This window comes from Platichthys flesus, chromosome 6 (genome assembly GCF_949316205.1).
Source record: "Platichthys flesus chromosome 6, fPlaFle2.1, whole genome shotgun sequence".
Taxonomy (NCBI): Eukaryota; Metazoa; Chordata; class Actinopteri; order Pleuronectiformes; family Pleuronectidae; genus Platichthys; species Platichthys flesus.
Window position 1 is genome coordinate 1962067 of NC_084950.1, and position 27445 is coordinate 1989511.

Below are 27445 nucleotides of genomic sequence, written 5' to 3' on the forward strand. Positions count from 1 at the left end.
CAAAAGGTGTTTTCAATATAATATTTAATAGCCGGGTAGGGGGCTGTTGTTTTAGTGTCTGTGACGACAGGAGTATTTACAGTCTTTTAAAAATGGGGATTTGATCCAAAGTAAAAAAAACAAGTTCCCGTTTCTGCATCTCCACCAACAGCTGGATTCTGTCCGTGCCGCTGGAGGAATCGAGTCCTGCACCGCAGCGCGTCCGGCCCCACGGTCCGTTGTGCAACCGCTCCGACAGCCCAGTGGAATGTGGGAGTCCAGGCCGAAGACAGATAAACGGGACCGGGGCCAAGTGGGAGCAGCTCAACCTGGAGGCTGGAGGGGGCCTCGGGCTCAGGCTGATGAGGGACGGCTCATCACTCGTCCTGGGACAGAAACACAGACAGAGAACTCAGCCTCTCTCTATTCATCTGAGGCTTCACTGACATTTTGATTCTGAAGCACAGAAGTGACTGTGGACGAGCTTCAGCTAATGGCGGCTGATATGTGACTGAAGATTTTTTAAGACCATAATGAATTCAATTTATGACATTTGTCAAGCACGAGAGATAAGGAGGAAAATCCCTGATTTACTTACATTTTAATTACTAGTATAGATCATCTACACTCACACACATGTGTCATATATATTTATGGTTATGGACTCACCCACTCATCCTCCCCCGCTCCCTCTCCGTCTCCAGACATCTTTGTGTTGCCTGGTTCTGATTTGTTGGCCATGATCTTGTCCGTCCACGAAGCTCCAGCATTCTCATCCCCAGCAAAGTTACACTTGGTCACTGAACCTCCGTCCACTTTGGCTAAAGAGACTTGAGGCACAAATCAAAATCGTTTTTTTATAGAGACAGGAAACAGCGGAGGACTCTTCTGTTTTGGGTTAAAGTGAGATGAGGCGGTCACTCACATATGAAAGGACTGTTTCCTCTGGTCTTCAGTCGGACGTCCTGTCCTGTTTCCAGCTCGGTTTTGTCCATCTCTGTCTCCGGGTACCAGAAGGCCCAGGTGCCGCTGGGTCGGTGCTTGTCGGTTATTCTCATCAGCTCGTGTTTGTCCACAATCGTGGACAGCTGCTCGTGAGACAGAATGTCCGTCTCGCCTTTCGCTTCCACTTCTGTGTGGACACAAGAGGAGCATCTGAATCATCCTCAGCCGCAAACACACAACGAGACAAACTACGTTACAACAACTAAAGGGATGAACTGCAGATCAGATATCAGAAATAATTACAGACGTAGAGTTATTGCAGAAAATGTCCATCATATAAAATCATGTTCAGATCTGCATCAGTGAGTTCGGAGGCTTCACTCTCATCTGCTCCGTGATTTAAAAAACAAACTGGAAACACCAGGAGGACTCATGAGGACCTGAGACAACTGATCGGAATTAGAGCAACTTCTTTAAAGTCGGACTCGTCCTATCACGTTCAAGAGGACAAACAAATCTTATCTGTGAATCTGTGAGTCTCTAAGTTTGTGCCAGATGTAATGAAATTCACTACGGTGGTTCCTGATAATTGACCTTTAACCTTTGACCACCGAAGTCAAGCTGAACGTTCGCACCAAATTTGAAGAAAATCCCCTGGAGGAGTTCTGACATATCGGTTCACCGGCATGAGACAGAAGGACAATCAGAAGAGAGACAGCGTCTGAGCACCGGGTGTCACCGGCCTGGAGACATAACAACAGACCCTGAATATTATGATTAACACTAACTGCTAACGCACAACTGGAAACAGGAACAGGTGACTCAACGCAAATCTTAAAGCACAACAAGCCAGAGGAAAAAACACAGACAGAGGCCCAACCGAATTAAGTCTGGGGCGCAGAGAAAACATTTACTCCAGTGTTTACTGTGGTGTAGACGTGGACTCACTGTAGGAGGACATGAGGAAGCCGGTGTTGATCTTTTTGGTGTCGCTGAAGTTTGGTTCAATTTCATTCCCCCTGGCATCGAACCTCCTCCGGTGGATGCGGCTGGGTTTCACGTACAGCACATAGAAACGGACCTGTGTCGGAAACAACAGAGATGTCATGTCCTTCTCTTTTGTCTTAGACACACTTGTCTGATTTCCGTCCAAATGGCTCATAAACTTTAAACGCATTTTCATAAACCTTCAGAGAATACATTAGAGATGGGTTTGTGGAGGTTAGCAGTAGGTGGGGCTACTTTTCCAGCCAGGTGCCGATGCAGCACTACAGAAGAAGAGGGCACGACCAGACAACTTTGAACAAATAACTTATTAAGTATTGCTTTTTATTTAATTTATTTAATAAAGACACGTTGGAAATGGAAACTTCACCTTTTGATTTTTGACGTCACTGATCACATGTCTGGAAACATCCAGCAGCTTTCCCTCCAGAAGAACCCCCGCGCCGCTGGTGACGGGAAAAACAAAATTCCAATTGATTCTTTCTAAGTTATTACTGTGCACGAAGCGTTTGTATGTGCAACAATTTCTTCTTCATGGACAACTGTATTAAAAAAATCCACAAACTTATCTGTCCACCTCAGGATCGATGAGTGTCAAAGATGGATGACATAAAAAAATTTCGTTGAGTTGGTGTATCGCACCAGTGGCTCATTCCATGATCACTACTGCACACACTATGATTCCAAATAAAATCACCAATTCAAAATGGCGGCACCTGCATCCCGGATATTTGGGCTTCATACTGTCCATCTTTTACAGTCACAGATCGAGAGACACAAAGTAAAACCTTCTTTTTATCCTTTACATTATAAATGAAATATTCAATTTAATGCTATCTTCACCCTCGCCACTAGAGGCCACCAGATCCAACACACTGAACCTTTAAACAAACAGGAAGTAGGAACGTCAACACAGTATTGACAGTTTGGTGAATCATTTGAATGCCAGATAATAAAAGCAACAGTTACTTCTCACAACATAATGTGTTACGTTGTGTTAATTAAAGTGTAACTGTGTGTGGAACCACAGAGGAACCATAGAGGAACCACAGAGGAACCACACCAGGTCCCGTTCTCTGGTTCTTCAGGATCTTACCTCTCACTCGCGGACGGGGACCAGACACCGTCGAAGGTCTCGTTGTGAACCGGTTTGTTCTGTAGAGACGTGTCGTGGTAAATTCGGCTCATGTTTGATGAACTTTTCTGTCACTTCTTCCCGAGATTGTTCCTGTTTCCTGACTTCCTGACTTCCGGTTTTTGCAGCGAGGTGCGCTCGTTTGTGGAAGCGGCTCCTTCCGCCGTGTGACTGAACCTGTGCGGGTCTTAAGTCTGAAACGACTGTGAAATAAGTGAGAAGAGGAAAATGGAAACAATTTCAAGGAAGGTTAATAAATGGATATCATTATAAATTAATACTGTTGTTTAACACGTATGTTGAATAACTACTAATGCATAAGAATCATCACTATAATTCAATATAAACTTTATTATTGTTATTTATTCACATTTCTGGATAGATCATCACTTCCTGTCATGAAAAACATAAAGCTGTGAACAATGTTGACAACACAAGAACTTTATCTGTTATTTGTTTTAAAGCTTTCAAACCGTTTGTGTGTAAATTATACAGTCTCTTGTTTTAATGCAGTTAAGTCTTTATTTATTTGCTTTTTTATGTAATTTGTAATTTTCACAATGTTAGATTTTAAACATGTTAAAAAAATTATCTTAATTGCACTAAATGTGTTTATTTCACTCTTTTCGAGACTTGTTTGAGATGTGGGATCTTCATTTATCTTTCTTGTGTTTGTTTAATATTGATTTATATGTGTTTGTGTGTATTTATTTAGTTTTGTTTTATTTTATTACATAATTACAGGTTAATTATTGGTTATTGAATGTTTCCTAGAAAAGAATCACACAGTTTGGCACAAATTGAATTTTTATTGTTCCGATTCGACTTCCACTAAATGCTGCCTAATATTTATTAAAATACAAATATCATTTCCTTTTTTAAAGGGAAAGAGGGGTATGAGGGATAAGGGTGGAGGAGACAGGAGGGAGGTGTTAAGGTAGAGATGTGTAGGGAGCTACTGATGCTCGGCCTGAGGTGAGGATCCTCTCGTTGTTTCCTAGTCTCCTTCTCCTCCTCCTCCTCCCCTCCTCCTGCTCTTTCTTCTGCTCCTCTCGTTGTTTCTTAAAGTCATTCACTCCTTTCTCCTCCACAAGTCACTTTGTATAAAAGCTGAATGATATGTAAAGTAACATCTTTATTTATGGACCCAAGTTTTTTCATATTGCATCTTTTCATCCAGGCAGAAACTGTCTTTCACGTCACAAGGCAAAAATGTGCATCTACACATATATTGATTAACACTTTGTTTTATTATAATAGATTCTATGTCAAAAGTAAAGCTGAAGCCCACTAACTAATTTAAATATAAATGTATAAATATATAATTCATATATTTATTGTGGTCTTCGGCCCAGGATGGCCAAGTTCAGATCTATGATACGGAGAATACAGTTTCCTCTGGCAGCTCCTCTCAACATTAAAAGTATGTTTTTGAGCATATTTGAACAAAAAATAAAAGTAGAATTAAATGTAGATAAGCACAGAACACACTGGAATCCTCAGGAAGTTTTGAAGTCTTGTAGCATGAGGATGAAATCCTTAAAGACATCTCAGCACAACAGATTTAAAGATCATCTGTCCTGAGGGCGTAGCGTCCGAGCTGGATGTTGAGCCAGATGTTTCGGCGTTGAGCCCAGCCGCCCGGAGCCTCCACCTCGTACAGACGCTCCCGGTGATCCTCGTGCTGCCGCAGGAACTTCCTGCACACTGAACACAACGAGAGACACACAAACACATTAAGAGGAGGAACACACATCTGCACTGCATTCACATTGCACAACACTGCTCAGCACCAACTGGGATCTCTGTGGGGACTGGGAGGAGCAGGAGGACACGTTTTCCCTGAGTCTTCTAGAGAAGATCAACTTGACCTCTAATCAGTCAAACGTTCATTTCATCCTCCCAACCAGGAGTGATGGAGAAGGAATGTTCTGAAGGTCTAATAATCTGAAGAGTTGCAGAGATGAGTCAAGTCTTGTTACTTTATATTGACAGGAGAGAACAACCGTGGTCGAGTCTTCTGGAGAAGAGAAGAGACACAACACAATGTCTTGTGCAAAAACAAAAGAAATGTATTCTCTTGACAATAAACTACATCAATAAACCACAGGGGTCCTCAGTGCGACTCATGCTGTACCTCCGCCCTACACTCCCCTTACGAAACCACATTTAAATTCACAAGATCCAGATTGTTATTGGATCAGCACCAAAGTTCACACACTTGTAAATATCAGTCCCATAAAACATGTCAAAAACGCTCTCTTATACAATACTAAAGAGGGTCATGGTAGAGACCTCCTGGATCCACCTCAGATGGAACGAGTTGTGTCTTGGCTCATGTTGCATCCTGCCACCAAGGTTTGTTAGAATCTGTGCTAAACATTCGGAGACACCCTGCTGACGCACAGGAGGCAAACTGAAGCTGACCTGCCGCCATGCTGGGTGACAGCGGAGCGCTGAGTCCCAGGAACTCCTCCGTGGCGAAGGAGGAGCAGAAGTCCTGAAGCATCTGAAGAGCAGAGCCTCTCCTCCTCCAGCTCCTCCTCACCAGCACTGTGTCCAGGACGGGCAGCAGGTAGCAGCGAGCGCTCCGGCCGTCGCACAGGCTGCCTGGAACACAGCGGGGGGGGGGGGGGGGGGGGGGGTTACTGCAACACGTATACTGATGTAATCTAATAGCAAACATTGTCTAATGCAACAGTCCTGCAATAAATCCTGCTCAATGAGATTTATGACTTGATGTGATGGAGGAAGTCGTCTGTGGAGAAGTAGAACTGTTCTTACTGAGATGTGACATTAATTCACTAGAGGGCGCTATAACAGAACTCTATAACACTTCAGGATTCTGTAATTGGACTAAATGACCCTCCACAGTTCTATGCTTTTGCGAACTAGTGCATTTCCAGTCTTCATATATTTTATTCCAGACTCATATATGATCACCTTGACCTTTAACAACATTCATGAGTTCATAAGATTATGCGTTCAAGAGCAGAAGTGAACGTCGTCGTGAGGCAGTGAACGTGCTTTCTTGGTGTTCACATACATCTGGTTTTAATTAGCGTTACACAACTCCTTCTTGGTCTTGCAGCATCGGCCTCCACATGTTGTGAATCTGCACATCCCTCTGCTGCAGATGTGAATCACCTGGAGACGTGTTTATGGACATTGTTTGTGTGCGGCTGTGACCTCATGAGCCGAGAAAAGCCCGGAGCTCTGTGAGTCGTCATGTGACACGGAGACAATTCATCAGGTGGTAGAATCATTGTGATTTTAAGGAAGTTAAAACAAAGTTACTCAATTATTCCAGAATTAATTAAAATGTGTCCATCACACCTTTGTGTTTGAAGGAGTAGAAGCCGACGGCCTGACTGTCCGTCCACAGCAGTTTGCAGCTCTCGGTGCGGGGATGCAGGGAGAACAGCGCCCCCTGCTGTGAAGACCTCTCCACTACCTGACTCAGCAGGAACACGACGAGCCTCTCCATGAGCGACTGCACCTGAGAACAACACGTCCACTTAGGAAGCTCCACAGGAAAGAGGAAAACAAACCACGCAGGTGAAGATGTCTGACTGTTCTCCTCAAGAGCCATGAATAATATTCTGATCTTTGTAGTTCTTGCGTCTGTCTTCTCTGGATGAGGGACACAGAGTTTGAACATCGTGGAGAGGACAGACGCTCGTGTCTCCTCCCCTCGTCTCCTCAAGGGGTCAAGGACAGAGGATGTTGCACCGGATTAAGCCTCATGAGGCAAAGTGTGATTTATGACTATTGACGACACAAATCCATTTTATTCAGATGTCTAATTGTTGTGTGTTGTCCTGATGCCAACATTAAAACATACCAACAACAAACCACATCTGGATTTACTGGACGTACGTAAAATGTCCTCCACAGGCCACCACCTCTCACGCAGGTACAAAGCCACAACTGGAAGATCACAGAGGAAACATTAGTGTCTACATAATAACATACATATCACACAAATGTACATACGACCATTAGACGTGTTTACGTGGACACAATATTCGCCAAACAACCATAATGACATTTCTTCTTTGCAATCCTGTTTACAGTGTTATGGTATTTTGTATATTACCTTTTGTTTATATTATATTTACTGAGCAAACACACTCACAAGGCAAGGTGTTAATAGAGCTCTAAGAAATAAGCCACATGACTAGAGAAGCAGGTGCACGTGTTCCTAATAAAGTGAGCGTGTTGCGGTGCGTGTGGTTTGTGTGTTTCAGTCGTGAACCTTGTGTTGGTTCATCAGGAGGATGAAGCGCCGGCAGCGCAGCGTCAGGCCCGTCCTCCTCAAACAGCCGCAGCCGCCTCACGTTGTTCCACGTTATCTCCACCTGAGCAGAGACCAAGAAGAAACACATTCAGGAACCGCAACACTTCGCTTAGAGCGTTAGATTCTAGAAATAGAAAACATCTCATTTCACAAGAGTAAATAAAGAGATGATTCAAAAGGTGAGTTTTCTGGATATTGTTGTTTATGCTCAACCATCATGAAAACAAAGTTGTCTCTCACCTTTGACGTCTGTGACAACTCAAACCAGTCGTTATCAGAAGGTCTGGACTGCAGAGAAGAGAGGTACTGTTCAGAAGCTGATGTCAGGTCAGTGTCCTTCACATCTGGAGAGTCGACAGGGAACATGGCGTCTCGCAGGGAGCACAGCTGGAGAGGAAACATGTCACAGGGTATTTGATTGGTTTCTCATAGTTGTATCATGAACTACTATATATATATTTTATGTGGTTAGTGTTTAAATTAAATGGATAAATAAAGAGCTGTGTCAAATGATAGTATATAATATGACTATACATTTTTTAAGTTAAAGTTGAAAAGAACACAAAGATCCCATAAAAGCAGGTCTATAGAAATGGGTTTTAAGAAGTAATTTAAAAGAAGTCATGGCTCTAAAAGTCATATCTCCTCAGATATATTTCTATATACATAATTTCCATATGATATATTTCGATATATGTATAATAAAAACAACAATAATTATAATAATGTGTTTTTAATACCATTTTTAAATCCCAGGTAAAGTCATTTCCCTGTGTTGTTGTCAGCAGTGAAACAACAAGAATTTGGGATGTTGCCTATGTAACAAACGTCCTTCCACCAAACTATGTTTAAAAATCGGAGTATTTAACGTTTCCTCACTTGTGAAATCTCAGATTAAAGATGATTCAAATCATAAACGACCTCTAGGTGACGTGTCACTTCCTCATCGAAACATCGGCTCATATTTCACGTGGATCCGGTTGTCCTGGTAACACGAGTCACAGAAAACACACCTGAATCTGCAGATTCCGCCGCTGTTCCGTGACCTTTGACCTTTCAGCTGGTAACAGGAATATGCGTGTAAACGCAAAACGCAAAAAAGAGACTTCACGTACTTTATACGTTAGAATCGTAGACTGTATTCAAATGTTAGAATACACTTTTGTTGCGTCCCAAAATCCACATGTAACTTTTCACCTTTAATTTCCCACAATCCACCTGTGACTTCCCACAACCCACCTGTATCCTCCCGTACTTCCCCTGTAACTGCTTTAACCTGCAGCGCCACCTGGTGGGAAAGAGGAGCTACCTCACTTTGTCCTTGATCAACTCAATACCCCGAGCTGAGACCGGAAACCAGTCATGTGGACATCAAAATAAAATATATAAAATGTTATTGGAAACGTTAAAACTTACACAAGTAACAATAAATATCAGCACTTTCCTATTTAGCCAACACAACACGATACAACAGATACTGATGTGATGCTAATGTAAAGCCATTGAGAATACTTTACTCTACTGTATATTATTTTATTGTTTATTTTGGTGGTGTGTTTTATGTTGTGATCTTGTGTTTTATTGTGAAACCCCTGTACCGGATCTCCCGGTGTGGCTAGCAGTTAGCTTGACTCGTTAGCTGCAGGTGAACGATGGCTTCTCTCCTGAATCGTCGGCTCCAGTTTTCTTGTCTCCATCGTTTCCTCCGGAGTTTTAACTTTAACTGTGGAACCGTCACCAGAGTAAGTTCACTGTGAACTCTAAACCTCGTGTGTGTCACCAGGTTTAATGTCCGGGTTGTTTCTATCGGAGGAGTTAACGTGAAGAATCCAACAGCAACAGCAGCAGAAGGTCAAAGTTCGTTTGTGTTCATAGACGATCTTTGTTGTTTAATTAGCATCAACACAGATAATAACAGGTTAATTAGCTGAATGCTAACTCAGCTTATAAAAAGTAGCAGTGTTGCTAGTAGCTAACTGTGCACCAGTGCTGCTGTATCAACGATAGTAATAGTACTAGGAGTAATACTAGTAGTAATACCAGTGATAACACAACTAACCAAATAATGAAGTTAACTAACGTAGTAGAGAGGCTGAAGTTAGCTTAACGTTAGCTTCACTGGAGCTGTTAGCTAACTGTTGACAGTGTGTCAAGCAGCCTGAACTTTCTGTGCCTCCAAATAACTTTTTTAATCGATATTAATAATCAATTAATTATATTAATGAGGAAGTAAATCATTAATCATGTATGCTATATAAACTCAATGTGATTTAATGAGTAAATCATAATAGAAACACAATCTGAGCTTCATTTAGTCAGTACTTATTTATACTATATATCTTAATATCTTATCTTATAACTGTTATCATGTCGTGCACATTCAGTCCAGGATAATAAATCAGTCACGTGTCCATCACTGATTAAACATGAAGCAGACAATTACACATGTGAGGCCACACTGGTGCTACAAGCTGTTTTTACTTATATGCGCCTCAAAGTCATTTTAATTGAATAATAGATTAGAACCATGGGACCTAAGTATAAACTCTCTCCATAGCTGAGGGAATTTTAAAGTTTTCTTTGTTAAAGTTAAAACATGAAGACATTCCAACCAACTGACCCACAAACATATGATGATCAACCTGAAGAATCAAACCAGAGACAGAGACCAGAAGCTCCCTGTCCTTGTCCCTGTCCCTGTCCCTGTCCATGTCCCTGTCCCTGTCCCGGTCCCTGTCCCTGTCCCTGTCCCGGTCCCGGTCCCGGTCCCGGTCCCTGTCCCTGTCCCTGTCTCTGTCCCGGTCCCGGTCCCGGTCCCTGTCCCTGTCCCTGTCCCTGTCTCTGTCCCTGTCCCTGTCCCTGTCCCTGTCCCGGTCCCTGTCCATGTTCATGTCCCTGTTCCTGTTCCGGTCCATGTCCCTGTTCCTGTCCCGGTCCCTGTCCATGTCCCTGTCCCTGTCCCTGTCCATGTCCCGGTCCCGGTCCCTGTCCCGGTCCCTGTCCCTGTCCCTGTCCATGTCCCTATCCCTGTCCATGTCCCTGTCCATGTCCATGTCCCTGTCCCTGTCCATGTCCATGTCCCTGTCCCTGTCCCGGTCCCTGTCCCTGTCCATGTCCCTGTCCCTGTCCCTGTCCCTGTCCATGTCCCTGTCCCTGTCCCTGTCCCTGTCCATGTCCCTGTCCCTGTCCCTGTCCCTGTCCCTGTTCCTGTCCATGTCCCTGTTCCTGTCCCGGTCCCTGTCCCTGGCCCTGGCCCTGTCTTTGTCCCTGTCCCTCGCCTCCAGATGCTACACATTCACATGAAGAATCTGTTTATAGAGATGATTCTCTCTGCATTAACAAAAGAGACTATTTCAGGACCCCTTTTCAGTTCAAGTGCACAATCTTGTATTGTCGTTGTAGCCTCCCACACATGACTCACTGCTCTTCACTCTGTGTGTGTATGTTGTGTATTGTGTGCACAGTGTGCGTCTCTGGACAGTGCTCTCTCTGCGTTCAGGTCTATATGTGGTGAAGATGGCGTCTCACTGGGTGAAGCTGTCAGAGAGCAACATGGAAAAGATGAGTCTTTGCACAGGTTTGTGGATGTCACTCTGCGACACAGACACACACACATGTTGTGTCTTTTTTGTATTTTCCACACATTAAATTCCAGATAAAGTCGAGTTGTGGGACATTACGACTCCAGGGGTTTGAAAACAGACATAAAGGATTCAGTAGATGATTCTTGGCTTAAAAATAACTGAACCAAAAGGGAAACACAACAAAGCATCAGCACGTCCACAATCTTGAAAGTGATGTTTTTTTAACACAGACATTTTGTCACATGACCATAAATACGATGTGTTGTCTCTGTTCTTCAGGTGTTGTCCTCCAGATGTGGTGCTGTTTCCTGGTTGTGTGGAGGAGGTCAGTGCTCTGGCTCAAGTCTGCCACCGTCATCGCCTGCCCGTCATCCCCTTCGGCACCGGGACGGGTCTGGAGGGAGGCGTCAGTGCAGTGAAGGTGAGGAAGAACACGCGTGTGCATGTTTTTAATGCTCTTGAAATAAAGGCAGTAATAAAAGTAACATGTTGTTGACTTTTATGTGTATTTGTACACAACACTGGTACTAGACTGTATGTGTATATATTTCTTCCTGTAGGGCGGCGTGTGCTTCAGTCTGAGGAACATGGACCAGGTTCTGGACCTCCACCAGGAGGACTTTGACGTGACGGTGGAGCCGGGTGTGACTCGGAAGGCTCTGAACTCCTACCTGAGAGACACCGGCCTGTGGTTTCCTGTCGGTCAGTCGCACTGATCCACAGCGTTCAACGTGTTCTTCAGGAATAACAGTTTACACATCTCTGTTCTGTTTAAATCAGTTTTTAGCTGAGGGTGTTGAGGGTGTTTAAATTCATACTTCCAGCAGAGGGTGATATTGGACAAGATAACAAGCCCCAAAGGGATTCCTCATCTCAATGAAAACAAAGTGAGGATTTAAATACATTACATGTCATTTAGCTGACGCTTTTGTCCAAAGCGACTTACAATTAGTACACTCAACATTCATGAGGGGCCATTTAGGGGTTCAGTATCTTGCCAAGGACACTTCGGCATGCAGATGGGAGAGAGTGGGGTTTGAACCGGCAACCTTCTTGTTGGAGAACCACCACTCTAACCACTTAATGATGTTCAAACGGTACAGAGTTAATTTATTTCTTCTCAGTGTCAGTGTTGCAGGATTGTTTTAGATTCAGGGAGTCATGTCAGAACCACTAGTGATGTGTTGTTGACTCCCTCAGATCCTGGCGCTGACGCGTCTCTGTGTGGAATGGCAGCCACCAGTGCATCGGGGACGAACGCAGTGCGCTACGGGACCATGAGGGAAAACGTTCTGAACCTGGAGGTGGTGCTCGCCGATGGCACCGTCGTACACACAGCCGGGAAGGGCCGACGCCCCAGGTGACAACTTGACCCTTTGACTGATGTCATGGCTTCCTGGTACAACACGTGGAAACAGAAGAATATATTTTTATTTCAATATTCAACCTAATCGAATGCAGCGTCAAACCTCCTCATTCCTGTCTCCTTCTGCTTCCCTGTCTGTCTTCAGGAAGACGTCAGCCGGCTACAACCTGACCAACCTGTTTGTGGGCTCAGAGGGAACCCTGGGCATCATCACCAAGACCACGCTGCGGCTGTACGGCGTCCCAGAGGCCATGGTGTCGGCCGTCTGCTCGTTTCCCTCCATCCAGGATGCCGTGGACAGCACCGTGCAGGTCCTACAGGCTGGAGTGCCCATCGCTCGCATTGGTGAGGAGATGATGCCCAGCATTCATACAGTCGGGTATGAATGAACCTCGGGCTTATCCCCAGGTTCACTCGGCCACGTGACGCTCAATGTTCATCTAATATTCCAGCATGAGGCGGATTTGTCGGGTAGAACAGCAACAGAGAGATGGAGGCTGAGTCTGGAGCAGCTGGGGCGAGCGAAGGAAGAGATGAAGCTTTATTGATCTCCCCCAGTCGGTGGGTGATAGAATCCTGCAGCCGGAACGGGTGAAAGAACTCACAGGGAAAATAGATCGATATCAGTTATTGACAGATGTGAAATAAGTTGAACAACAGTCTGAAGATTGACCTATAGGCCTCATGCACACTCGTATGTTTTAGATTTAAAATGCATCCCACTAACAGGGGTTTTCCCTGTGTGTGTGTGTGTGTGTGTGCGTGTGCGTGTGCGTGTGCGTGCGTGCGTGCGTGCGTGTGTGTTATCCAGAGTTTCTGGATGACGTGATGATCGACGCGTGCAACAGGTTCAGTCGTCTCTCGTACCCTGTGATGCCAACACTGTTCCTGGAGTTCCACGGTTCTGAGCAAAGCCTGAAGGAGCAAGTCAACACAACTGGTGTGTGAATGACACAAACTGCATTGTGTCGTAGACTTAATTGTAAATACATGAGTTTAAACCAGAGAAGGTAAAATATGCGTCTCCACTGCCAAAATATCCTGGATTCTGTCAATCATGATGTTTCAGCCCATTTTTATCAAATAACTAATCGAAAATTAAACCTTTTTTTTTCACCAAAATGTGTTTTTTGCATGTAAAAGTAAATTTTCTTGCTTTGAACTTAATCAACTGTTGTGTCAAAACAAATTGAATCAGGTAGAAAAACTTATATCATACATGTTGGTGAACTTCCAACATATAAAACCATGTGATCGATGCTAGCTGAAGATTAGCCTGAATTGCTAAGAGATGTTGTTTTTTCTAAAATGGTGGCTGTGGGGTAAAGTGGGACAGTGTCTCACTTTACCCCACCAGGAAGCACAAGTTAAGTTTAGTCTTAAACATATTCTAGTGTTATATTATATTACATATGTCTTATTTTTTATGTCATAAACATCATGCTAAGAAACTCTACACCAGGAAGACGACCTGGGGCCAAACAGCCCTCGAAGAGATGGAGAGTGCAGCCGCTGAGGTCATGAAGGAAAGAAGTTCTTAAGAAAAGCTGGAAGGGATAGAAATATTGATAAGACAACCCTCAAAAGATTCATAAAGAAAAAAGAGAAAGGGAAAGTAACATCAGTAGCCTGGGGTGCAGTAGCTGAGGTAAAGATAATATTCACAGATGAGATGGAGGAGGAGCCAAACACTTGAAACAACTAGCTGACCAGTTCCATGGCCTTGCTCCAGTTAAGTGCCGTGAACTGGCATTTGAATACGCAGAGAAAAACAATATCCCTGTCCCTTCCAATTGGATAGAGAAACAATGTGCCGTAAGCTAGGGTGAGCAAGAGATCACATGAATCATTATAATCATAAATGTGCTTAATTGACCAATCCCCATGATTCTGTTACTAATCCGATATTCGTGGTTGTCAATCTAGCTGTCGAGATTTGAACTATTACAACATGTGTTGTTATGGTAGCTTTAAAGTGGAAACAGAAGGTGGCTCACTTTACCCCGTAGCTGAGGTAAAGTGAGACACAAGACCACTTTTCACATTTTCACTGCCCTTTGTCCTGAAGACATTCTGATCATTTCCATTTCTAGAAAACATCCTGAATTAAAGGGAAATGTGAACATTTGACTGATATATCATTTGAGATCGCCTAGAGGGGAGCAAAAGTAAAAAATGTCTCTTATTACCCCGCTCTGCCCTACTTGGATTTTGAGCTTAGTTTTTAGTCCATGTCCCTTCTGTTAACACAGAGTCAGCCACCAGGGGGCGATCAAGACACTCTGGCTTCACTTTCTTTAAAGTATATGGTACAGTGACTTGTCTGCTGTGTTCCTGTCGTCACAGAGGAAATCACTCAGAGTAACAGAGGCTCAGATTTCCAGTGGGCCCAAGATGCAGAAACGAGGGAGCGTCTGTGGAAAGCCCGTCATGACGCCTGGTACGCTGCTCTGGCTCTCAGGCCCGGCTGCAAGGTAAACAACGCCGGCTGCCTCTTCAGCAGGGGGACGTGGATCTGGCTTCTAAAATACACAGGGTCTCAGATCTGAGGTTTAGAACCAAGAGACACTGAGGCTTCCAGAAGTCAAATTACTTTAAAACTATAAGAAATTACACGTTTTAACCAGAACTGTTACAACCGATTAGCTTTAAAATAGTTCTTCAATCAATGTGTGTATGTTTGTGTGTGTGCGTGCACAGGCCTACTCAACCGATGTGTGTGTCCCTCTTTCTCGACTGCCCCAAATCCTGGTGGAGACGAAAGAGGACCTGATTGAAAACAGACTGACAGGTGAGCAGTGACTCAGCATTAATGTGCAAACTGGACAAAAGACTAAACCTCTTCAGCCGTCAGTTCTCTTACACTAATTATTTATTATTTACAATAAAATTATCTAGGAGCAAAATATGTCTCCTTTAAATGAAAGTGTCTGTCTCCAGGTCCCATAGCGGGACACGTAGGAGACGGTAACTTCCACTGCCTGGTGGTGGTCGACCCCAGCGACCCCGAGGAGCTGCACCGGGTCCATCTGTTCACTGAGAGACTCGCCAGGTGAGAAGTCTCCGACACTTCTCACTGCGTCTCTGATCATCCACCTGACACTCAGGCTTCAGATTTGTGAACTGTTTTAGTTTCATGAGAATCATCTTCATTTCACACCTTTACTGAAACACATCAGATATTTACAACAGCAACGATAAAGAGCGCGATTTATTAATGAAAAGTCTTCATGTCTTTTATTGTTGGATAATATGGTACAAAGTGAAAACCACCAGCACAGAGACCAACAGGTTTCAGTCCTTAGGGTTTGTAACATAGAGATTTATATATGTTTAGGTAGTATAACTGTTTTGGTGATTAGTTTACAATGTTCAAGGTTAGTGACAGAAAGATTTGAGTCACAGATACAAGGGGCCAGAAGGTGCCTCCTGGTCAGGGCTCAGCCTCAGAGGTCGTTTCAGTGTGAGGAGTTCAGACGTCTGGAGGAAGCTGGAGCTTCAAAATGAGTCAGCTCAGCTGCTTCAGACATCTGATCAGGATCCTCCAGGGCACCTTCCTCTGGAGGATTTGCAGTCATGTCACTGCAGAGATTATTTATCCCACCTGTCCTGGGAGAGAGACTCAGGATCCTCCAGGAGGAGCTGGAGAGCCAAGCTGGACTTATGGATCACCTTGTTTAGTCCAAGTCTGATAACAGCAGCTTCAGCTTTAGTCCTTTTCTTGGGTTTAATGAAAACTATAGTGACATCACTAACATGTTGAAGGCCGTGGCTGGAGACACAGGTTTCATTCTGCAGTGAAGTAATGAGGCTTGTTTCCCTGCAGGCGAGCTCTGGCCATGGACGGTACATGTACAGGGGAGCACGGAGTGGGTTTGGGGAAGAGAGCGCTGCTGCGTGAGGAGATGGGACCCACGGCCATCCAGGTCATGCAGGGTCTCAAAGACGTCCTCGACCCAGATAACGTGATGAATCCTGGGAAAGTTCTTCAGCCCCGAGAATTTTGAACTGAGTTGTAGTCAGTGTACATGGAGAATCTTCTGATCTGCTCTCCGTGCATGGCTTAAAGACTGATGACGCAAGGAAGCTGCTTATTTCCAACAATCAAATGATAAACTACAGGATTCAGTTCCAGAAAAGATTGTAACTTCAAAACAATGAGATTTAAATCCATTATATTATCTGTGTGATATTATTCATATTTCTTTTGTGATGGGAGTTTTCAATTATGAAACTCCCTGTAAAGGTCGAAGGTCAATGTCTGCTAACACCTGTGACGCTGATAAGGATTCAGGGTCTGAGGCGCGGCTGCCACGTCACAATGTGGCCTGCTTCACTACAGCATGAAGTATGTGTTTATATACAAGTACAATTATACAAAAAATAGTTTTAAACTACTTGTTTATTCTACATGGATGAATCTGTGAATTATGAGTCAACAACTCTGGACAGATTTATACGTTAAATATGTGGAACTGGTCGGAATCAGCACACAAATAATCTATTAACACCATGTGGAATTGTTATAATTGGAGAATACACACATTTCATTGTGTAACACACATACACACAAAGACACACTCACATGACAGGAGACAAGAGGAGACAGAGAACAAGGTTAAAGTTTCCCAGAATCAAACCAGGCACAATGTGCTGAAGCTGTTCAGTCACCACAGGGCTCCAAGTGTTTTATTATTATAATCATGTTCATTTCAACAATCATATTTAATAAAATAACTGATTCTTTTGTTTTGTTAATTTGTTCCATACATTTAAGGACCAGGCACAAAATGTCTCCAGGACCGATTTGATTTAGTAGAATCTATAAAACATGTATATCATCAATATTTTGAAGTAAAAGGCAACGACATGATTGTTCATTAACAGCAGGATTAGATGATCATCAGATGTCATCAAGGAAAAGTCAACACAAGATTACAAATGTCAGGATTAATCATTTGCTTCATTGAAAGTGCACTGGAGTCGTGAGCTGTGTCCCAGTTCAGGGGCTGAAGACAGAGTCCCAGTGGTAAGGACGAGACAAGCTGGTGATTAGAAATCAGACGGTCTCTTTTCAGCCTGAGTGTCCCACGACCCTGAACTGGGACACAGCTATGGAGACATTTCACTGGCAGTAGAAGGTGAGGACGTTCTCCTGGTTTCCTCGGACCAATAAGACCGGGGGCCTCAGGTCACGTGACAGGACGTCCAGCCACGCCAGGAACAGGGTACTGGGACACACCCCTCTCCTCCCCACGGGCATCGTGCTGTCGAGACATTAAATGAAAACTGTCTGTGTGAGGACACTGTCTCACTCCGTCTACCAACAGAAGAAGAACTGAACTCACATCACGATGAGAGCAGCTTCTCTGGAGTGAACCTGCAGAACCTCGTTCAGACGGATCTGACGGAGAGACTGAATCCCACAGAGGAGTTTCACAGAGGGCAGAGGACAAGAAGAGAAACTTCAGACTGACTCTATACGTGCTGTGTCCATGTGTGTGTCTGTGTGTGTGTGTGTGTGTGTCTGTGTGTGGGTGTGGGTCAGACCTTGGCCTTGTTCCTCTCTAAATCCAGATCACTGATCATCCATGGCTCCTGCTGCTGCTGCTGCTGCTGTAGTCCAGAGTCAGAGTCCTGCTTGGGATTCGTCTCCAGCCTGAATCGATCCACTGAGTCCTCAAACTGAACCACACTGGAGGGACACATGGAGGCCGGGTTGAGGAACTTATCAAGGTTTAAAAAGATTTAACTAGAACTTCAGTTAGACCCTGATCCCTGCAGAAAACATGGCGATCTGATGCAGGGAATCTTGTGATGAACCTGCATTAAACATCTTAACATGTTAGTGATCGTGGTGAGGGCTTCTCCCAGTAGAGATGTTAAAGCAGAGAAGCTCAAAGCTTAGACGTCCTTACTTCCCAGGCTGAGGAGGCTGGTAGATGTCAGGAAGCACCTCGACGTCCTGGAAACCCAGACGGAACTTCTTGATCAGCGCCAGCACCCTGAAACAAAGTCCATCTGATAAACAGGGATTTTCACAGAGAGAGTTTGACTTGTCAAAGCAGGAAAAGCACAGGTGTAGTTAATAACACAAATTAATATCAACCTTCACTGTCCCAGTTCCAGGCTGCTGGTGTTCTTCATACTGGTTCACTGACACCACTCACTTTAACAATTCAATTTGCTGTGGATGATTGGAAGTCTCAGCTTAAGACTTAAAGCTCTGAATATGAGGACAAGTAGGTTGAACTATATAATATAAATTTCAGGTGATAATAATTCCAGAGCTGCGTCTGTATCTTTATAGTTTCTGCTTCCCTCTAGTGGCCAAATGCCATAATTCAATCGTAAAGTCAGCAGTTAAATCTGCTGCTGTTAATCAGTTAATGTTAAGTGGTAATTAAAGTGTTTACTCCTCTTTCTGCTCCTCCTTCTTGTCGGTGTCTCCTCCCACAAACACTCTGACCTTGCATCCGGCCCAGCGCTTCCTGCGAGTCAGCAGGTAGGGCAGCAGCAGCGTGAGGCCTAGATGATAGAGAGTAGATCATATTCAGGGTATAGATCCAGATTATACAGTTGACAGGAGAAAAGGAGAAGGTGGAGGATGGAGGGAGGATCACACCTCCATCATCAGACAGCCAGTAGATGTCGATTGTCTTCTTTTCTTGTTTCATCTGGAACACTGAACTCGGCTGAGGATCTTGATCCATGGACACAGACGCTGCAAACACAGGGAATCTTGTTTTTACATTTTAATGACACTAAATCAGAGGATCTCTGGGTGAAGTTTGAATAAAATGTGATAGAAAATACTAATAAATAACGTGAAGATGAATGTACAGACATGTAACGCTGGTTTGAACGCAGGCAGGAGCACAGACGGTGTTTATAGTGTCCGGTCCTCCATCAAAACCCGGATTCACTGAGGGAGAAGAACATGAATTAACATGAGGTCAATAATTCTGACAGTGATGGATGATTATGAACTACACTTCCCAGCGTGCTCTTTGTTAGCTGCTGGTAACATCGCTGCAGTCCATTAATTAACTCACTGTCTCTCTCTGGTTTGAATTAAGACTCTCACCGTGAGCCTGAGGTGGATGAGAAGCGTCCAGTCCCTCCTTCACTCTCAGCACACACACACCGTAGTGTAGGTCGAACGCATCACTGGAACACACACACACACAATAACACAATTAATAATAATCCTTCGTCTTAAGCATATAAGGCAGTTGACTAAAAAGGACAATGACCACAGATAAAGCAGAAAAGATATAAAAACCAATAAACACAAATCAAACTGCTCTATGAACTGTGCTTGTGATTTACTCTCCTCTGAACTCACTGCAGTATTCCGATGTAGTGATGTGCAGCCTGAGGCGAGTCGCAGCGCCAGTCTTTCTTAAAACCCATCAGTAAAACGTTGGGTTTGATACGACCCAGGCCTGCCCCCTGGTGGACACACAACGACATGAGGAGGGGTCAGGTCAAGTTGAGTTCCACTTCACAACCGTCCCCAGCAAGGAAATCCTGGATTAAAGACCTCAGCAGAGTGTGAGTGTGTGAATATGAGGCTGCAGTCCAGCTCCAGGTTGTGATCCTCACCTGCAGCAGCATGTTGACCCCCGATCGCAGGTCTGCAGCCACCACTCCTCTGTAGAAGGACCTGACCTTCCGCTGGGTCAACCAGGTGACGTGACGCTCACTCACGGCTTCCTGCGTCGCTGCAGGGGAAGGACCAGCCTGAAAAATACAAATCTGCTCTGAGCTCGATGATCACTACAGAGATGATCGTGAGGACCAATGTGAGGACGTGACTGTGTCCAGGGTATCAGGGCCCGAGCACCGAACAGAGTGAGACAAGGGGGGGGGGGGGGCTGTCGAAATTGTAAGGATTTTTATTTTAATTTTTTTTCCAGGCAAATGAATTGTCTTTTTGAGGACTTCAACATGCTCCAATTCTTACCAAAATGTGCAGAAAATTTGAAAGTGGTGAACGTTTATGTACTCTGGAGGAATTTTCAGAGGGCGTGGCAAAATGGCTCAACGTGCCCCTGAGACCCCTGGAACGTGTTCACATTGACAAATCTTAAGAAAAGCGATACACAGGTGTATCATGACCAGTATTTGTACAGGGGAGAAGGAGAAGCCGAAGAGAGAAGAAGAGAGAAAAGAAGAAGAAGATAGAGCAACTGGCGGGAGAGCAGAAGGAGAAGATAGAAACGAAGAAGCAGGACAAGAGAAAGCAACTGGAGAGAGAGAAGAAGGAGAAGGTGGAGAGTGAGGAACTGAAGAAGAGAGAAAAGAAGGAGAAGAAGGAGAGCATAGAACTGACAAAGAGAGAAAAGAAAGAAACAAAGACACTAGAGAGAGAGAAGAAGGAGAAGGAGGAGAAGGAGGAGAAGGAGGAGGTGGGAAGTATGAGGAGGTTCCCCTGTTTTCGACCCAAACGTCTCATTTCCTTTGTATCCCAGATGATCCTGATCTTTCGATTTGTGCCTGAGAATGAATAACACGTGTTGTACTCACGGTGACCACGTGGCCGCACATCATGAGACTGAGCCTCTTGGTCAAACAGCCGACCAGATCCACCAGAGCTGGACGGCAGCAGGGAGGCCCGGTCAGAACCAAACACTGAGGTCTGAAGAGGAGACGGAGAGATGGGGACCAGCTCTGGTCAAGTTCTTTTTTCTGTTTTAAAAGTGTTAAATGTCCTGACCCCTGATCTTGGTCTCGACTGAGGTCTAAAGGTCATCGAACCTTTTCTGACTTCGCCTCAAAGCTTCAGAACAGTTTCTTTCATCTGCATGTGTGTCTCTTCATTGTATTTTGGTTTTGCTCTCGATATATTTTATTGTGCAGCACTTTGGTTACTAAACTTGACTTGACTTGACTATATATGATTCAGTGCTTATCATAACACACCCAGAGGTGAGGTCGTTACTAAAACTGAAGCTAAGCACATATTAAAGACCATGATCATCAACTTTAAACAAAAAATGATCTGAACTTCTTTGCCACGTCCACCATGGACACAGCACATTTGTGTTTCTATGTCTAATTCAACAAAGACATGAGAGCAGAACGAGTCCGTCCTCTCTCACCTGTAGTTCTTGACGTGGTCCTCCACCTGGTTGAGGCCGACACACTGATTCAGAGCCATGCTGTAGGAGCTGGCCTGCACCGACGAGCCCCAGTTCACAGCTGAACACAGAGCAGCAGAGTCACAGGCCATAGCTCTTTGTGTTGTGGGACTGTGTGTGTGTGTGTGTGTGTGTGTGTGTGTGTGTGTGTGTGTGTGAGTTTTACCAGGCTTCTTGTACAGTGTGTATCCCAGAAGGGAGAAGACGACGCCAAAGGCGATGAGGGCGGCCCACCAGGTCAACAGGAACATGATCACCACACAACACACGGCACCCAGCAACGACAACCACTTACTGTAGAACCTGAAGGAGGGACGCCAACCTGCAGAGAGAGACACACACACACACACACACGCACACACACACGAATGTGTTAAATTAACACATTATATTATATTATGTTATACTGCATTACATTGCATATTTCAATCTGACACTGTTCACTGTCTTACATCTTGCATTTCACTTTTTACTTCACTTTTTATATCTTTTATTTAGATTTGTTTATGTCTTAATAAATGTTATTTTATATAATTATTAATAGAAGGGAGTAAATAAGAAGTAAATAGTGAGTAAATATATATTGTTTCTTTTTATTGCTTTTCTTATGTGTGTTGTATTTATTGTGTTTTTATGTTTTTATGTTTCTATGTTCATTGTATGCACCAATAACCAGAGCAAATTCCTTGTAGGTGTAAACCTACTTGGCAATAAATACTTTCTGATTCTGATTCTGATTCTGACACACACACACACACACTCAAACACTAATTCTCTTTCCTCTCGGCTCTATTCTGTTTCACTGATGGTTCAGATCCCTCCCTCCTCTCCGGGTTTCACCTGGTGAGTTGGTGACTGATGCGTGGAAGCAGCTGAAGTTGATGAGCGCGTAGGAGCAGAGGAAGAAGTTGGAGATGATGGGAGCGATGGTGTTTAACTCAGCTGGTGGAAACACAGACACACACCATCAGAAACCTGAAGCTCATGTCTGTATTTGTCAACAACAGCACGTCAACGTCTCTCCATCTCTTTATTGTAGTTTTCATTACTTCTTCTCCTCGTTTCTAAGACTCAGAGATTCGGTGTGGATCCTCACCGATGAGAACGAAGCACACGGCGATGATGTAGGTCAGCAGGTAGGCTCGGAGGGGCTCTTCGTTCTTGCCGTAACCTTTTCCAAAGAAGCCGATGAGCGGGTAGAGCTTGTCCTTACACAGACACTGGAGAGAGGAAAGGATATTTCCTTGTCACAGCAGTAAGAGGAATATATATATATAGATATATATATCTATATATATATATAAAAGAAAAGAAACAATACGCGTATGTGTTTTTACCTGGAAGACTTTGGGAGCAGACACCAGACAGGCCAGGGCAGAGGAGAGGGTCGCCCCAAATATACCAGCACTGATCAGAGGAGCGAAGGCCGACACCAAGCTCATCGACTGCAGACGGAAAAGCTCTGTTTACTTTCACCAAACTGTTTGTTTGTTGTGTACGAGCTCAGCTGCTGTTGACATGAGGGAGTTATCAAGAAGGACTGAAGTGTTTATTGTGTATTTCCTGCAACGATCAACTGTACTTTAACCCTTTCTTGAGTCTTAATTGTGTTTGTGTGTGTGTGTGTGTGTGTGTGTGTGTGTTGACCTGGTAGTAGTTCATGAGGCCGTATTTGCATGTGTTGTTCTTCATGCAGTCGCTGAAGTCCCATCCGTGACCACAAGCTACTTCCTCACAGGGGGAGGACATGGTGTCGTTCAACTCACCAGAGGCATCACGCACCACACAGGCTCCTGAGGGGAAACACACACAGACACACACACACACACACACTGACAACTCAAGTATAGAGACAATATGTTGACCTTACCTCAAAATCTAAATAAATGTTTAAGATAAGATAAAACTTTATTTTTCTGTTAGAAGCAGTGAAAAGAGAATCAGCAGAGAAGGTTGTAGCGGCTGTCACCAGCTGCCTCAACACTCTGAGTGCAGGTGAGTCAAGAACCTATGGTTGCAGAGATGATGAGGTAGGACATGGTCGTCCAGAAAATGGCCATCAGAGTTCCCCGGGGGATGGCCAGTGTTGGATCCTGGGAGGGAGAGGACTCAGAGTTAATGAGTGAATGGATGTCCAGGAAGAGGAGGACAAATCAGGATTTTACCAAAAAAAAGAGGTAGAGAGTCAAACAGTTTTACCCTCAGGTCTCCAGAGATGTTGGCTCCGGCCAGGATGCCTGTGGCCGAGGGGAAGAAGATGGAGAACATGCCGAAGAAGCTCCCCTCCTTCCCCCGCCAGCCAGGCACGAAGTTAGCAGCAAAGATATCGGCTGTTCAAGATGAAATAATTAGTTTAGTGGAAAATTAATATGCCACAGAATTCGTATCACTGAGTCTATGTTCACCTTTGTAGCTGAAAAACCCTTTGGCTTGTTTCTGTGGGGAGGCGGGGATGATGGTTCCCACGATGTAACTGGCAAACGACACCATGATGACCAGGAAGAACAGAACCTGAGCCTGTGGAGGGAAGGACACACAGATGAAGACATGGAGGAGAAGGTTAGCCAAACGTTTCCATGTTTCCGTTTCCTTTCACAAGTCACCCCCGCCATGATGGCTGAGCCTGTTCACGTGTGTTGGATCTCACCTTGGACTCCCACGACATGCCGGCCATTGAGATACCGAGCAGACACGTGACCGTGATGACGCCGACGATGCGAATGTCGTTGATCGGGTCGACCATGACGGCTCCGCTCTCCTGAGGAGCAAGAGGAGGTCTCAGGTGAGTTTAAGGAGAACAATGGTGACCTGGTTAAAGGTGGAGTTCCTGTGAAACATACGTACACGCATGAGGTCTGTGACCGTCTCAGCAAAGCCCACGGTGTGCATGGCCACGGCCACGGCGTTGGCGAAGGCGAAGATCAGACCGATGGATCCACCGAGCTCCGGACCCAGACTGCGACTGATCAGGAAGTAGGTCCCACCTGAAGAAGAGAGGATGTTTTAGTCTGGTCCGTGTCTCATCTGCTAGCATGGAGGAGGCAGGGTTACTATACTGCAGCCAACCACAAGGGGGCGATCAAGATGATTTGGATGTACTCATGGGAACCGTCATGTCATCCGTTTATACACAGAGGGCGGTTTGGTGGTTTATATAAATCTGCAGTCTAAATGCATGTACCTTCAGAATACTGTAAGATGGAATATGAGTATTTGTTCACACTTTCATGAATCTGAGTCTGAACCGACCTCCTTTGACTTTGCCGTTGGTGGCGATGGCTGAAGTAGAGAGACCAGTGATCCCAGTAATAAAAGAGGAGAGCAGGATAATCACCCAGGTCAGACCTGAGGCACAGACACAAACACAAAGAGAGAAAAGGACTCGGGATCGAACACAGTTCAATAAACGTTAATTAAACGTGAGATGATGTTTTAGTCGGACGCACCTATTCCAGCCTGACCCGTGATCCAAGGCAGCCTCAGGTACAAGATCACCCCCCATATGTTCAACATGCAACGGATCTGCAGCACAGACACAGAGTCACTGACCGAAGTCACCAAACAACTCGGACCTGGTTCGACTCGGGATCAAGGTCACTGCGATCCCAGATGTTATCTTCAGACGCCTCAGGAGAATCCTTCAAATGTTCACTTAGACTCAGATTAACTGATTAGATTTCAGTGATCGGAGGTCAAAGGTCACAGTGACCTCATGCGAGTCTTGGTGTAGACATACAACCACAGAGTTGAAAACAATTGAATAGGTCAATGAAATAAAAGTCTCATGAGAAAAGAAAATCAAGTTTCAAATCAAAGCTGTGAATTAAATAAGAGAGAAGCCGGTGATATAGATTTGTTTTTCTCTCGAGTCAAGATTATATTTGAATCAGCTGCATGACACGGTCTAGATATGATTTATTATTTATAGAATGAGCAGAGAACGTACCATGACTCCCTGCACCCAGCCGAAGCGGGGGGGCTCTGGCGGAGGCTCTTTGTGCTCCTCCTCGTCCTCCTCGGAGCTGTCGCCTCCTCCCATCGGCTCGCCTGCTGTCTCCTCATACATGGGAGGTTTGGAGTCATCCTGCTAAAGTTCAAATATCAAGTTTGGTCAGTTTTCAGATTCTGTCCTTTGACCGTCAAGTTATGATAAACATACAAAATCTGCCATACTTTGTAGAAGTGATATTTAAATGAGTAATTAAATCTAAAGTAATATCTCATTATGTTTTTTTGTATTCTGAGTAATCAATGTTTGAAATTGTTTTAAAATGATCATAAACTTAACTTTCTAATGCTGAAACAGACCAGTGATCATTTTTCATCTTATTCAGTAGGAGCACCATTAAAACAAACCTATTTACAAATAGAAAATAGAAATTGATTATCAGATGATGACCTAAAACAAATGAAAAGGATGTTTTTGTTTCTATTATTCTTTTAGTAATGTGTATTTAACGTGATCTGAGTGGAGCTGATAGACGAGCTGATAGAAGCAGACGCTGGTCACCTCAGGGTTGGCGGACAGTTGGAACAGAGACGGTCGGAAGCGTCTCCGACGGCCCCACACCTCCGTGTTGGTGTAGAAATCATAGTGTGGTGGCGCGTCCACTGTGTCGTATCCAGTGGGAGCATCAGACCCGTGGGACGCGACGCTGCTGCCGTCCCTGTAACACTGGTAGTAACTGGACCCGTCCAGACCTCCAGCCGGGGTCTTCCCGGCTGGAGCTCTGGGTCCGTACGAGGCCAAGTGGACGCCGTCGCAGACACCTGGCATCTCCATGCAGGACGTCAGGATCGTCTTGAAGAACCACTCAGAAGGTTTCCTCAGAAGCAGTGGATGTATGGGACGCAGCTCGCTCAGTCTACGGTGCCGGAGCCATGTTCTGTAGTTGGAGGGAACTGCCTGTGACTCTACTTGGAGGGTTGGTTTTTATATTTGACCTGAGCGGAGCAGGAAGAGCCCGAGGCCGAGTACCAAGCCCGCTTCAGTGATCAAACAAGACTCATTACAGGAACTGTTAAAGGTTTCACATTGTAGGGTCGACCAGGAAACCATTTCAAACATGATTTACACACATGATGAAGAATCATTTATAAAAACGTCCTTCTGAACATTTCATTCCCCAAAGCCTCAAAAACAAAGGCCCAGATTAACCAGACATGAGGTTTAGAAGTTATGAATTTTATTTTGGGTTTTGTATAATCCCAGCAGTCAATGACAAACCTCTGCAGAGAGTTAAAGTTACGATGTCAGTTTTAAAGCATCATTACACACAGATCAACTGGTGAGATGACCTTGACTGAGACAACACAAGGTCAGAAGTGTACGATTCAGATTTAGATTAAGATGCATTTATTAGTTCCAATCACATGCACAGACACTCTCATGCAGGTAGGGAAATGTAACCTCTGCTTTTGACCCCTCTGGTGCAGGACACACAGAGCAGTGAGCGACCATGTACGGCGCTCGGGGAGCAGATGTTGGGGGAGTAAGGTGCCTTGCTCAGGGGCACTAGACAGGGTAGGGAGACTCTTGGATTTTTGGACAGATTAATCCAGGTTCGTCTTTTGTTGTCTCTCCGTGGAGTCGAACCAGAGACCTTCTCTGCCCATAGTCCAAGTTTCTGCCACTAGACCACCGCCTCTCCCGTGGTGGTCTCCTGGAGGAAGGTTTAACTCCAACTCAGTGAAGCAAAAGTACAGATGGTGAATATGATAAGTTCTTGATTTGTCATTATACCAAGAAAATGATGATGACTCACTATCGCTTGAAGCTAAACAAGCTGCCTAATTGTGCAAGACTTTAGTTTACATAGTCATTTACTGCAATGCTTAACCGCCACAGGTGTTCCATCACAGCACAGGGCACAAAGCCTCGTCCTCCAGGCAGCGCTGTGCACACATACTCAGAGTGTGCATGTGCAGGGAGGGGCCAAGGTTACTGATCACAACAGAAGATACGAGTAACAAGAAAAGCTCAAA

At 44.6% G+C, this 27445-nt stretch overlaps 4 protein-coding genes across 7 annotated transcripts; 1 reads left to right on the forward strand and 3 right to left on the reverse strand.

The window, feature by feature from the left end:
- Positions 1-7: 7 nt before the first annotated feature.
- arpin (actin related protein 2/3 complex inhibitor) lies at positions 8-3204 on the reverse strand. The gene is made up of 6 exons (XM_062389196.1): positions 3026-3204; positions 2300-2375; positions 1873-2005; positions 905-1111; positions 649-809; positions 8-365 (listed from the first exon to the last, which is right to left on the reverse strand). The coding sequence occupies exons 1-6, from the start codon at positions 3115-3117 to the stop codon at positions 357-359; spliced, it is 678 nt and encodes a 225-aa protein (XP_062245180.1). The 5' UTR covers positions 3118-3204; the 3' UTR covers positions 8-356.
- Positions 3205-4295: 1091 nt separating this feature from the next.
- Positions 4296-8608, reverse strand: fam169b (family with sequence similarity 169 member B). Of its 4 annotated transcripts, none has more exons than XM_062389747.1 (7): positions 8378-8608; positions 7605-7751; positions 7323-7425; positions 6944-6994; positions 6401-6563; positions 5492-5674; positions 4296-4771 (listed from the first exon to the last, which is right to left on the reverse strand). In XM_062389747.1, exons 2-7 carry the CDS (start codon positions 7728-7730, stop codon positions 4636-4638), a joined length of 762 nt encoding a protein of 253 aa, XP_062245731.1. In that variant the 5' UTR covers positions 7731-7751; positions 8378-8608; the 3' UTR covers positions 4296-4635. The 4 variants fall into 4 exon arrangements, with proteins under 4 accessions (XP_062245731.1, XP_062245728.1, XP_062245727.1 ...); XM_062389744.1 differs by having other exon boundaries at positions 6909-6994; positions 8480-8606; XM_062389743.1 differs by having other exon boundaries at positions 6909-6994; positions 8378-8606.
- Positions 8609-8980: 372 nt separating this feature from the next.
- On the forward strand, positions 8981-17061 carry ldhd (lactate dehydrogenase D). Its single transcript, XM_062389742.1, has 11 exons — positions 8981-9106; positions 10829-10941; positions 11228-11369; positions 11509-11650; positions 12149-12308; positions 12460-12659; positions 13126-13254; positions 14661-14788; positions 15015-15105; positions 15255-15366; positions 16141-17061. The coding sequence occupies exons 1-11, from the start codon at positions 9017-9019 to the stop codon at positions 16319-16321; spliced, it is 1488 nt and encodes a 495-aa protein (XP_062245726.1). The 5' UTR covers positions 8981-9016; the 3' UTR covers positions 16322-17061.
- Positions 17062-17194: 133 nt separating this feature from the next.
- On the reverse strand, positions 17195-26243 carry slc12a3 (solute carrier family 12 member 3). The gene is made up of 26 exons (XM_062389741.1): positions 25971-26243; positions 25407-25544; positions 24907-24982; positions 24710-24805; positions 24305-24444; positions 24108-24218; positions 23866-23977; positions 23660-23790; positions 23469-23553; positions 23108-23253; positions 22798-22905; positions 22557-22680; positions 22301-22402; positions 21627-21782; positions 21422-21521; positions 20847-20958; positions 19923-20060; positions 19663-19769; positions 19402-19484; positions 19162-19239; positions 18940-19038; positions 18731-18842; positions 18233-18319; positions 17865-18009; positions 17663-17730; positions 17195-17581 (listed from the first exon to the last, which is right to left on the reverse strand). The coding sequence occupies exons 1-26, from the start codon at positions 26241-26243 to the stop codon at positions 17440-17442; spliced, it is 3069 nt and encodes a 1022-aa protein (XP_062245725.1). The 3' UTR covers positions 17195-17439.
- Between the last annotated feature and the right edge of the window lie 1202 nt (positions 26244-27445).

Bases quoted from the DNA above. Each gene is read 5' to 3' on its own strand.
- arpin (XM_062389196.1), bottom strand. From the start codon at position 3,117: ATGAGCCGAATTTACCACGACACGTCTCTACAGAACAAACCGGTTCAC. The intron at 2,376-3,025 runs GTAAGATCCTGA...TCCCGTCACCAG, and splicing joins TCCCCGTCCGCGAGTGAGAG to CGGCGCGGGGGTTCTTCTGG. The intron at 2,006-2,299 runs GTGAAGTTTCCA...TTTCCGACACAG, and splicing joins GTGACGTCAAAAATCAAAAG to GTCCGTTTCTATGTGCTGTA.
- fam169b (XM_062389744.1), bottom strand. From the start codon at position 7,730: ATGTTCCCTGTCGACTCTCCAGATGTGAAGGACACTGACCTGACATCA. The intron at 7,426-7,604 runs GTGAGAGACAAC...GTCTCTGCTCAG, and splicing joins AGTTGTCACAGACGTCAAAG to GTGGAGATAACGTGGAACAA. The intron at 6,564-6,908 runs GTATGTTTTAAT...TGTTGTTCTCAG, and splicing joins CCAGATGTGGTTTGTTGTTG to GTGCAGTCGCTCATGGAGAG.
- ldhd (XM_062389742.1), top strand. From the start codon at position 9,017: ATGGCTTCTCTCCTGAATCGTCGGCTCCAGTTTTCTTGTCTCCATCGT. The intron at 9,107-10,828 runs GTAAGTTCACTG...TTGTGTGCACAG, and splicing joins ACTGTGGAACCGTCACCAGA to TGTGCGTCTCTGGACAGTGC. The intron at 15,106-15,254 runs GTGAGCAGTGAC...GTCTGTCTCCAG, and splicing joins GATTGAAAACAGACTGACAG to GTCCCATAGCGGGACACGTA.
- slc12a3 (XM_062389741.1), bottom strand. From the start codon at position 26,243: ATGGAGATGCCAGGTGTCTGCGACGGCGTCCACTTGGCCTCGTACGGA. The intron at 24,219-24,304 runs GTACGTATGTTT...CTTGCTCCTCAG, and splicing joins CGGTCACAGACCTCATGCGT to GAGAGCGGAGCCGTCATGGT. The intron at 22,681-22,797 runs GTAAAAACACAT...TCCTCTCTCCAG, and splicing joins CTGCTCCCAAAGTCTTCCAG to TGTCTGTGTAAGGACAAGCT.